Source organism: Camelus dromedarius, chromosome 4 (genome assembly GCF_036321535.1).
Source record: "Camelus dromedarius isolate mCamDro1 chromosome 4, mCamDro1.pat, whole genome shotgun sequence".
In the NCBI taxonomy this organism is placed as follows: Eukaryota; Metazoa; Chordata; class Mammalia; order Artiodactyla; family Camelidae; genus Camelus; species Camelus dromedarius.
In genome coordinates, this window is record NC_087439.1 from 9,950,669 (window position 1) to 9,963,152 (window position 12,484).

General features: G+C 43.9%; 1 protein-coding gene and 1 non-coding gene across 2 annotated transcripts in view; one reads left to right on the forward strand and one right to left on the reverse strand.

Annotated features, from left to right (window-relative positions):
• CLASP1 (cytoplasmic linker associated protein 1) overlaps positions 1–12,484 on the reverse strand; it is a 192,190-nt gene that overhangs the window by 135,027 nt on the left and 44,679 nt on the right. The window contains exons 5-7 of the mRNA XM_064484683.1: positions 3,026–3,104; positions 1,579–1,682; positions 730–821 (exon numbers count right to left, since the gene is read on the reverse strand). Coding sequence (XP_064340753.1) covers positions 730–821; positions 1,579–1,682; positions 3,026–3,104 — 275 coding nt within the window. The remainder of the gene's footprint in view (positions 1–729; positions 822–1,578; positions 1,683–3,025; positions 3,105–12,484) is intronic.
• Positions 3,470–3,592, forward strand: LOC116153180 (U4atac minor spliceosomal RNA). The gene has a single exon (XR_004136973.1). It is a non-coding gene; the product is annotated as a U4atac minor spliceosomal RNA (small nuclear RNA).

The following is a 12,484-nucleotide window of genomic DNA, read 5'->3' on the forward strand; positions in this document are numbered from 1 at the left end:
CCTACAAATAAGAACGTGAAAAATGTCCAACATCAACAGTTATTAAAGACACACTGATTAAAACCACAATAACATATCATTACATACGTATGGTTAAAATTAAAACCAGTGATAACATTTGACACAAGCAATCATATATTGCTGGTGGTAATGTAAAATGGTACAGAAAACTCTGGAAAATAGTTTGGCAGTTCCTCTTAAAACTAAAAGTGAACTTACCAAATGACCCAGCAATTGTACTCTTGGGCACTGACCCAAGAGAAATGAAAACTTATGTTCGTGCAAAAACTGATACATGTGTGTTCATAACAGCTTTCTGTGTAACAGCCAAAAACTGGAAATTATTCAAATATCCTTCAATAAGTGAATGGTTAAACAAACTACCATGTCTACACCAGGGAATTCTACCCAGCAACAAAAAGAAATGAACTACTGTTCACGCAATGAGATATACACAACCTCAAGGAAATCAGGCTGAGAGAAAAAAAAAGTCGACCTCAGAAGGTTACATTCCACATGATTCCACTTACAGAACTTTCCTGAACCGAAGCACAAATGGGTGGCCAGCAGGGGCGCGCGCGGGGAGTGGGGTGGGGATGGGGCATATGGACCCTGTGGGCAGCAAGGCTCCTTGGACGCGGTCAACACCCACTTCTTGGCAGGACCCTGCCCCAACACGGGGGCGCCCACACCTCCCCACACAGCTCCCCACAACCCGCCCAGACTTACGCATTGAGTGTGGCAACGAGGCAGAGACAGGTGCCTTCCCGGGTGCGGAAGTTCTTGTGCTTGAAGCCGCCCAGCATTCGGTCCCATACGTACTGCGGAGGCAAGTGTGTGGTGAGCGGGGGCAGGGGCCCTGCAGCCCTCACTCAGCACTCAACCTGGACTGCAGGGTGGTGGAGGGGACCACAGCAGGGGCCAAACCAGCCCAGCCTCCCTTGGCCCCTCCGTCCTCTCAAGAGCAGGCCAACAGATGTATGCCAGGTTGGGAAAAGTCAAAGCACCTTCCTTTACACACCTGCACTGAATTCTCTCCACCCCAAACCCACTCACTTGCTGGGTGAGGAAGTGAGACCAAACCAGGCTGGGGGAGACTTGCCCAGGATCCCAGGCTCACTCACTTTTCGGGCCTAGAGCAGCGGAGCCCACCCTTCCCACCAGAGAAAAACCTGCTCAGCTTTGAAGGCCATCTGGGAAGGCTGCTCCTGATACCTCCCTACCCACCCAACAGTGGCCAGCAGGACCCCATCCCCATGCCTGTCATCCCAGTGGCCCCAGCTCACAAGGAAACAGGAATGAGGGCTCCTGCCAGGCCCCTGATTGCCCAGACACCACAGCCACACCCTCTCAGAGATGCAGAGAGCTCGCATTTAATGGATTAAACCAAGTGCTCAATACCCATGTTAAGTCCACCCATTTATCTAGAATATACCTTTTGCTATTTATTATTTACTGAAACATCCTGCGGGGGGAAGAGGGACCACATGAAGTGCTCTGGAAATTTTCCTCTGAAACTCACTGACGTGACGTCATGCAGGACCGAGCACTAGCTGGGCCCAGAACCCCCTGCCTTACCTGGGGACTAGCAGCTTGATCCATGATCTTCAGCAGCAGAGTCTGGTCTTGCTCCCTCACAGAGTCCTTAGCATCTCCCAGTCTGTCTATCAAACTCGGCAGCACTGGAAATCAAAACACAAACTGACTGATCAAAAACAAAAACCGCAAATTGATCAAATGAAAACTTATTTGGGGGTCTATGGTCGACTAAGTTACTTCAATCAACAAGACACCTCAAAATCCTGGCCTACAGTATGACGCCTGTCATTCTAAAACCACCAATCCTTGTAACTCTATACTCCTTGCTCAAATCCACAGGAGCTATTGTAAGAATCTGCAAAAATCCTGTGCGTGGACACACCATTTATTTTCTTCCTCACCCCACCTTCCTCCAGGCAGCTCCCAACACATTTTTAAGCTGATGAAATGCTGTTAAAATGGATGTCAATGGAAGAACCTGGCAGGAAAGAGTCGTACAAAAGGAAATCCAGGTAGAGAGGGGCTCCCTCTGAATCTGCTTGTTGGGAGAAGAAACAGGCACTGTGGCTCAACATCTCTTTTACCTACACTGTGTTTCAATGTTGCACAACGCACATGCACCTCATCAGACAGAGTGCAGCTTCCCGCTTCCTCCCCAAGCTGCCTGGGGCCCCTAGCTGCTGCTCCAAGGGCACTTCCTACCAGATGTCAATTTACTCTGCTTCCCCTGAGAGTCTACAAACATTTCTTTTACAAGAGGTAGCCCTGAACAACTCAGCTCATTTAGGAGGAAAATAGAACACTAATAAAATACCAAATTTCTAAAAGTAAGGGGGATTTTTATTTGTAGATGGAGTTTGTACCAGGGTGGGAAGAGTTCATGACCTTATCTAAAGGCACACATTGACCAGAAAGTTGGCACAAAGGAACAAATACAGGTGTACCAATTCTATACGGAAATATCTGCACAAACAAAGCCCCTTAGTGTTTGTATTCTCATTATGAAATCCCAGACCCTGGGAATTAAGACATCTCTTAATATGTGAAACTGCAGTTACTTTCATTTCATTTTGCCAACATACTGATTTCCTTAAAAAATAAAAAGTGATCATTTATGATGACATTTACAATCAAAGTGAAAACAGTAATACCAAAAATAACCCGGAGAAAACAGAACTGTCGGATCTGCAGGGCTCAGGGACAAGGGTGACTTGGCTGACAGGAAAGTGATAGCTAATTCGTGTAAGAAATGAAAGAATTAGCAGTAATGATTGTAGAACAGGGAGGTGGAAGCAGCCAGCGGTAGGTATGAATGGGGGAGGGGTCGGGCCGCTAAGGCTGGGAGCGAGGGCAGCCCCAGCAGGCAAAGCCCGTGTGAGGCGGCGGGGTGGGCTGGGCTGGGCTGGGCTGGGCGCGAGGGTACAGCCAAGCGGAGGGTCTGGGGAGACTGGGGAGAAGGCGGGGATGCACACCTGCGCGAGCTCACCTGTGCCGATCTGCGCCTTGAACCGATCCTGCAGCCGGGTGACCAGAGCGGACAAGATGTCCATGCCCAGGAGGACCACCTGCAATGGGAAACCCGGCACTGTGAGCGGCCGGCCGGCCGGCGGAGGTGGCCCCCAGCTCCCAGGACACCAGCGCCTCGGGCTCCGTTGCTGCGCTAGAGCCCTGGAGTCAGCGTCGCGGCCCCGCCCCCTGCACGTATGCAAATCAACCCGCGGCCGGCGCGTGGCCTGCTGGGTAACACCGAATGGCCTGTCTGCGACCTCCAGAAGCCTCAGAAAAGGCGGAGCTGGTGGTCTGCTGTGGGGGCTGCGGTTCGCACATGTGTGCCAGCAGCCAAGGGCCGCGGCAGGGCTCCCCGGCTGGTCACCACAACCGTACCCCAGATTGGTGCTCCCTACCCGCAACGCAGCCAAAATTATCACCAACCATCCTTTTCTTGGGGTTGCGCTACTGCCCGATGAGCGCTTGGCGAGGGTAGTACTGCTAACGCCTAACAACACGCCCGCGTCGGTAGGGCTCTGCTCTTCTCGGCGCAATTTTTGGAAAAAAGAAAAACCTCTTTTCCACCAGCTCAGGGTCCAAACGATAGTCTGACAAAAAACGTGGGTATTACACGAGGCCCGCAGAGGGCGCTCCAAGCATAGCATAGCAACACGTATTATCACCGCAGCTCGAAGTTCCGACTCATATGTGTTCAGCTCTACAGTGTTAAGGCCCCAAACACTTCTTCCCTAGGATAAGCACCAAACCGACAGGATCTGGGCGGTATCTGCCCAGAGAACGCCGAAAATGTAGACTTCTCCACTCAGCTTTGAATCCACTGCTTCGAAACTGAAGTCAAAATTTGATCAACATCACTACAGTACACAAAACATCTCTACAAGTGATTAGGTACTTGAAGATATTACAGGACAGAATTGTTTTAAACTTGTATAAAGAGAACGTTGGTTTGTGGACAGGTGTGTTTCAATGTTATGGTATGAAACAGCTGAAAGTGACTTTACTTATGAGCTACAGAGGATTCGGTATCATGCTTTAACTTCCCTCCAAAGAGTACAGTGTGGAATTAGACCGGGACAATTTTACACTGGAAAAATCTCAACAGTCATACATCATGTTGGCGGTATGTATGCTTCGTAAAGTGATCAAAGGCACTTTAGGGCTGTGATCCTTTGCCTCAAAACATGTAAGCCCAGTCTAATTAGAAGAGTAACATCCAATTACAATAGAGAGACACACTACAAAACGCCTAACCCATACTCCTCAAAACCAAAGTCATCAAAAACAAGGAAAGTCAGAAACTCTCACACAATTAACTGTAATGTGGTATCCCGGGGGGATTCTGGAATAAAGTACATCAGATAAAAATTAAGGAGACCTGAATAAACTATGGACTTAATAACAAACATTGGTTTATTAATTTTAACAAATATACCATACTAGTGTTGGCTGTTAATGATATATAATGGGAAACTGGGTGTGGGATACATGGGGGGCTCTGTAATACCTTTGCTATTTTTCTATAAAACTAAAACTGTTCTAAAAAATTAAACGTTATTTTTTTTAAAGAGCAGCCTATCAGTTTGGAATTGGCTTTTCCCCAATGAAATCTTGAGCATCAGTACAGCTGCACTACTGGTCCGGGTGGAAGTGTCCTTCATTACAGAAATAGTAACAAGTGCCTTCAGTGCTCACAGTCCCCTCACAATCACTCAAGACTGAGATGTAAGAGGCAGTGCTTTTTCAGACATGACAGCCATGTCGGGGAACCCCACCTGTGGAGTCAGGGACTGACCAGGGCCGGCCAACCTATACCCTAGACAGTCAAGTTCCCCAAGTGTCACCCAGAGAGATGGAGGGAGTCCAGAGATCGTTGGGACAGGGCCGGGCACGCAGGTCCTGAACATGCAGGTGGGGGGAGGCGGCTGAAGAGCTGGGGGGTGGGGATGCAGCGAGGAGGTGGTAGGGGTCTCAGGCCCACAACCTTGGCTAGGCCAGGAATGCTGCATAGCCTGGAGCATCTCCTCTAACGTTCTACTTAATTTCCTGAGTGTATGCTGGTTCTTCCAGCTAAACTCCTTGAATGGAAGGAATAGGATGCTTTGTATTTTCTCGGAATTCCTATTACGTATATATATAGCACAATACTAGGTAAATGGTAAGTGATCAATAATCCCCTACTTTACTGACTAATAATGAATTAGTTTGGAACAGATGTGTTCCCAAGTCCAACACAGTTCCTTCACCCTACAACTTTAAAAAGTCGTGATAATGGCTAAGTAACTCCGACCAACCCTCAGGCTGAAAACAACTAAAAATGCTGGACTATCATATAAAGGGAACACTTGCTTCAAAACATCAGAGAACTAAAGAGGCACAAAAGAATTACCAGGTCATGAAAAATAAGAAAACTAAAATCCAGAGACACAAGCCTGGAGCAAACAGTCTACTTTTGCCCTGGGGCCATTTATACACTGCAAAAGGGCAAAAGACACACTGAGAATTACTTCTGATAACTATCTGAATCTGGGAGAACAGAGGTTCCAGAGCCCTCAAAGACTGGTGGCCCAGAAATCCCCCTACAACTTGAGTTGGAAATCCAAATAGCTGTACCTTTGGAGAGTGAACTGGAAATAAAACGGCTTCCAGATATACAGTTTCCTACAGACCAATTTCCAAAATCTGGGTGACCCAGAAAATACCAATCTCTAACAGCAGATGTAAATGATCTTACTACATTGCTGGTGCCCTAAAGCCCCTGGCAAACCATTTCTGGATGGAGAGAGCATCCTCCTACTTTAGTCATCAATTTACTTCTGTAAACAATTCCCAAATACAATGTCCAAAACAAAACCAAAGATAACCAGGCACACAGGACAAGTATAACTGAAGTCTAGAAACGATGCATATAAGAGTAACTGCAAACAGATGTTAAAATAACAATTCTTACTCTGTATAAGAAGACAAAACACATGAGTAAAATTTGGGGGTATGACTACTTTTGGAAAGTGATATAAATATTTTAAAGAAACAAACAATATAATGTCCAAACTAAGTACTCAATGGATGGGCTTACAAACACACTGGACATAGATGAAGAGGGAATTAAAAAGGAAACTAAGTCTGCAGAAAAAAATCCAGAATGAAGCCCAGAAAGACAAAAGACTGAGAAATTCAAAAGGGCACGCAAGAGACAAAGGATAGAGAGACAAGAACTAACAGAAGTTTAAATGGAGCTCACAAGGAGAGGTCAGCAACAGTGGGTAAAAAGCAATCACTGACACCCATTTAGATTACTATTACACGAAAAACAAAGCCAAACATAGAAAGAGAAAACAAGTGTTGGTGAGGATGTGGAGAAACTGGGACTCCTGTGCATTCATTGCATGCTGCAGTCACTGTGGAAAATGGCATGGTGGTTCCTCCAAAATTAAACAGCGTTCCCATATGACCCAGGAACTCCACTTCTGGGTATATACTGCAAAGAAGTGAAAGCAGGGATTCCAACAGATTCTTGTACACGCAACACTCCAAGCAGTATTATTCATAATGGCCAAAAGGGGAAACAGCTAAATTTTGATACAAGTGTCAAACCAAGCATCATGATTGATTAAATGCTGGAAGCTTTCCCTTTGATATGGAGAACAAGACAAAAATTTACATTTATAATTTCTTTTCAACATTGTATTTGAGGTCCAAGCTAAAGCTTTATGGTAAGAGAAAAAAATGAAAAGTATAAAGCTCACAAAGAAGAAAAATTGTCATTAATGGAAATTATAACTATCAGTAGAAAATCAAGAAGACCTACAAGTGTATTATAAAATTAATGTGAGTTTACCAAGACTGATTAATACAAAGTCAATATACAAAAAAAGCAATTAAATTTCAATACCAAGCCCCCAAAAAGGAAATTTTTAAAGTTTCCAATTTTAATTGCAAAAAAAACTAACACCTAGGAATAAATCTCTACCCCAAAAGCTATGGAACAATAAAAATAAAAAGACTAAAATGAATTGCGGGGGAAGGTATAGTTTAGTGGTAAAGTGTGTGCTTAGCATGCACCAGTCTTGGGTCCAATCCCCAGTATCTCCGTGAAAAATAAATTAATAAATAAACCTAATTACCTCCCCATCCCTTAAAAAAGTTAAATGGAGCGATCAACTACAGACTGGAATACTCAGTATTGCAAAATTTCCATTTTTCTGAAATTGATCTACACATTCAATAAAACTCCCACTGAAAATCCCATTCAATAAAACTCCACTCAAAATCCCAACTATAATTTTTCTTTAGGAACTTAACAAGTTGATTACAAAAATCTATGTGGAAATGCAAAAGACAAGACAAAAGGTGATAAAACATGCTCCCAGCTGGACATCAAGATTATAAAACAGTAAGAATTAAGGCAACGTGCTATCAGTTCAAGGAGAGACAAATATAGCAATACAACAGAATAAAGAAACTGACTCATGCATAAAGGGGCATTTTCTTTCTGACAAAGTAGGCACTACAGAGCAGTGAGAATTGGACTGCTCTTTTAAATAAACACTCCCTGAGTTAACTGAATATCAACATGGAATAGAAAAGAAATTGACTCCTATTCACAACATATATACAATGAATTCCTGGTAATAGATGTAAGTGTGGAAAGTAAAATAATAAAGCTATTAGAAAATGATGTAGGAAAACAGCTTCATGATCCCAGAATTGGGGAAAATATCAGGATTCGATCAACACAAACCAGAAGAGAAAGACTGATAAACTGGACCAAATTAAAATTAAGAACTTCGGTGTACAAAAACACCCCAGGAAAGTAAAAGGCAAGTCACTGGTAAGAGATATTCATAAAACAAATTTGCAACAACAAGCTTGATTCTAGAATATATACAGATCTACAAGCCCATCAACAGGCAACCCAGTAGAAAAATGGCCGAAGTATTTCAACAGGCATGTCACAAAAAATATCAATGTTTATAAGTACACGACAGTTGTTCAATCTCCATTAATCATCAGAGAAATGCCAATTAAAATTATGAGACAGCACTACTTACTCCCCTGAAAGGCTAAATTAATGGCTGACAAGATCAAATGTTGACAAGAATGGGTTACTACAGAACTTTCACACTTGCTGGTCGGAATGTAAACTGGTACAACCAACACTTTAGAAAATACCTTGGCTTTATCTGCCGAATTTGAAGATACACATATACAGCTATTTCGCTGCTAGAAATATGCCAACAGAAATGCATGCATGTGTACACCAGGTGAAATGTACAGAAATGCTCAGAGCAGCACTATTCTTAACAGCCAAAAACTAGAAATCTGTGTATGCATCTCCTATATGAGAAAGCTGTTGTTTTCATACCAGGGAATTCAATGATCAGTGAATACAAATGAATCAAAGCTACACTCAACAATACACATAAATCTCATAACAATGAATGAAAAGGTCAGATACAAAGTATATACACATTTGAGTAAGTTCAACTACAAGCAACATTCACTGTAATTTCAGGGTGCATATTCAGATGTAAACTAAAAAGAAAAGCAAGAAAGTGATTAGCAGGCAAGTCAGGAGAGTGGTTACTTGGGGGAGAGCCTGCAATGTTCCAATTCTCCTCAGAAGCAATTAAACAGCTGTTAGCTTTACAACAACTCATTACACTATGCCTTTGGGTTTTATGCATTTTCTATATATAGTTCACAGTGGTTTTAAGGTTTTAAAAATTACAAAAGTGGGACTGATCCTGGACCACTCACCTATAAGCCTGTGACAAGTGGCTCAGACCTCATCTCTGCCTCACCATCCAAACCACAAGTAAAAGCACCAAAACGGAAGCCATGACAGTTCTCTTTTCAAGGCAAACATCTATCTGCTCAGTGATCAAAGAAAGACTAAATCTTCCTAGAAAAAAGTCAGTAAGGACAAGCTACCTAAAGAACAGGTCATTTCTTGAGCCTTAGAAGACTGGATTGGCTGAAGAAAAAATGGTATTTTGCACTCATATTGTACTTTATTGTTTTTTATTTTACTTTTTAATTGAAGTATAGTTGATTTGCAATGTTTCAGGTGTATAGCAAAGTGATTCATTTATACTTATATTCACATATATTGTTTTTCAGATTCTTTTCCATTATAGGTTACTATAAGATATTGAATATATTTCCCTGTGCTGTACAGTAGGTCCTTGTTGTTCATCTGTTTTATATACAGCAGTGTGTACCTGATAATCCCAAAGTCCTAATTTATCCGTCCTCCCTCCTCCTTTCCCCTTCCGTAACCATAGTTTGTTTTCTGTCTCTAAGTCTATTTTTGTTTTGTAAATGAGTTCCTTTGTATCATTTTTTTTCCAGATTCCACATACCAGTGACATCATATGATACTTGTCTTTCTCTGACTTACTTCACTTAGTATGATATTGTCTAGGTCCATCCATGTTGCTGCATATGGCATTATTTCATTTAATAGCTAAGTAGTATTGTGTGTGTGTGTGTGTGTGTGTGTGTGTGTGTATCTCACACAACTTCTTTATCCAGTCATCTGTCGATGGACATTTAGGTTGCTTCCATGTCTTGGCTACTGCAGTGTTGCTGTGAACATTGGGGTCCATGTGTCTTTTTGAGTTAAGAGTTTTCTCCAGATACATGTCCAGGACTAGGATTGCTGGATTATGTGGTAATTGTATTTTTAGTTTAAGGAACCTCTATACTGTCCTCCATCGTGACTGCACCAAGTTACATTCCCACCAACAGTGTAGGAAGGTTCCGTTTTCTCCACACCATCTCCAGCATTTTTTATTTGTAGGCTTTTTGATGATGGCCATTTTGACCAGTTGTACTTCACAGTTTTTAAGGCACTTTGGGATGAATTTGAATAATCTCACAATAACCTGAGATGTGAATATATTATCCTTATTTTGCAAATGAGGAAAATAAAGACAAAAGGGGTGAAGAGTTTGTTCCTTCTTTCTGAGAGCAGATCTTTCCTCTGCCCCCCACCCTAAAGCTACTGTTTACGTGAGGAGAGAAAGGAACAATCAGAGTAGTGAGCCCAACTTCGGCAATCATTCAAAGGGATCAAACACAAGCACAGAAACACAACAGGCGACCTTCACTTAAACTGGGCTTTGTCCTCTGGGGTTCTGCTGTTGTCCAAGTTCTGTTTTTAAGTTCTAGCTCCCAATAATGTGGCTGGGCTCGGGGAAGCTCCCTGCCTTTACTGGATTCTGTTCCCTTCTGGCTCTCAGACTCCTCATCGGCTGTAAAATGCCTGAGTTGCTGAAAGCACCCTGCATCACTGAAAAGACGCTGGTAAGAGCAAGGTGATTTTATCAGAGAGGAGGCAGAAAGAATCCGTAGAAACTGCACTTGCGGGTTGAGCCCCCCTCTTCCATTCTAGAAGTTCATTCATGCTCTTGAATACACAATGCATGGTAGCCTTGCCAAAAAAAAAAAAAAAGAAATTATACACGCCTACACACTTAATGAATTCACTTATGAAGAATCAACCAACTTGTTCCAGTGTAGAAAGCTTAAAGGCAGGATAGAGAAATCAAAGTAAACTCTCTAATTTCTTCTAACTTCCAGCCTCTCAGAAAACAAAGAGGCGTGGGAACTGGGCGTGAATTCTCGGTGCTGGGGAAGCCAGCGTCTTCCGTACTGCCTCCTACTCACACCCAATTCTGATTTCAAATTTCACAAGCAGGCAGGACCACACTTGGGGGAAACAAACTAGAAAGGGTGAGGGATGAAAATGAAAGTTCACAATGGAGTTCTTTCAAATGAGGAATTCACTACTGGGCCAAAGGCACTGATGAAAAACAAAAGAAAGAGAAAACCTAACATTCATCCATTCTTCTGTAAATGCTCCATTAGGGTTCACATCCTACTCTAAGATTATCAATTAATTTGACACCATCTCTTACTGAGAACTAAAATGGTCTAACTTCTATAATTAGGGCTTCTTCCTAACTCAAAATCACTGAAGAGGAATCATTGAAGGTTTCAGGCAGAAAGGACTCAGACATCCTCCTGTGCTTGGCTTCCTCCACCTTCATGACACTCTGACCGCCCGGACTCACACCCAGGTCTGAGGGCCTCCAAAGCCCCACTCTTTCTAAGGTGCTGTGGAGGGACGGATGTAGCTATCAGAGTCCAAAGGTACACCAAGCTGAGGACAGGAACCCACGCACACATTCCTCTCCACCTGGACTCCTGAGAACCCATCAAAATTACAGTACAAAGATTCTTTCCAAAACAACCCAGAGAAATGGGGGTAAGGCGAATTCAAGTGGCCATCAAAAATGAAAATTCTCCCCAAACAGAATTCCAGAAGAAGAAAGGGGGGAAGTGCACCCCAAAATCTGCTCCAAAGGGGCCCCGTGGGGATGAGAGCTCACCGGCCTAGATCCTGAGTACATCCGGGCCCTGTGGGCAGCCACAAGGCACAGAGAAGCCAGGACAGCGGGATAAGCAGGAGGATGACAGGTGGACGAGGGGCCACCAAGGAAGGGGAGGCAAGCGGTATAAGCAGGGAGGGCAGGGAGAAGGCCTAGGAAAAGGCCAGGCTGGGCGCCCTTTGCACAGCAGGCTCAATTCTGTCTAACTCCATGGTGAGCATTACATATTTGCCTCTTGCCACTGGACTATGAGTAAGGTAACCAAGTAATTTATCATTCACACTGGGGAACTCTGGGTTTCAACGGGAGTGCTGTTAATAACAACGTCTGGACAATAGGAATAAACGGGAATGATCCAGGCAAATGGAAACGTGGCATGCGTCCCTCAAGGCAGGAACTAGCCTTAATCTGCTGTCCTCCCCAAACCAATCAGTCATGTTGGCTGAGCAAGTGACATGACTACTTTCTCCAGTAAGTCAAAATGTGCCAAAAGCCATTCGTGAATTGTTCCTATAAGGGCCACGCTGCTGAAAATTGCAGGAGGCACCATCACAGCCATATGTGGCAGGTGCAGTCCTGAAAAAGGAGGTAAACTTTTTAATTAAAAAAGCAAAAACCTCTCCAAATGATCTTTGACATGAACCTTGTCCACACCCACAGCCAAGTGACACTCTGCTCAAAAGCCATGTCCCCTTCCCCTCCCACCCTGAGCTGGCCCTGTCCTGGCTGGGCAGGCCCAATGGCTGAGGCCTCCTCTCCGCAAGGCCGCCTCTCTGCCATCCCCCCACCCTCCATCCTCCAGCTGAGCAATCAGACAGGAGACCTGCAGGCTCCGGTCTGAGACTTAGAGCCATGCTGAGAGGCAAGTGCATGAGAACAGGAAGGTTCTAAAACCTGTTCTCAGTCCTTCCTTCCCCATCTTGGGGTCAGCTTGTCCTAAGGCATCAGCACGGAACGGACTAAACAACAGCCCAGGATCCGTTTCTTTTCTGAAGAGGAAATGCCCAGAAAGCACAGTGAAGGTCTCCGGCAGGGGTGTT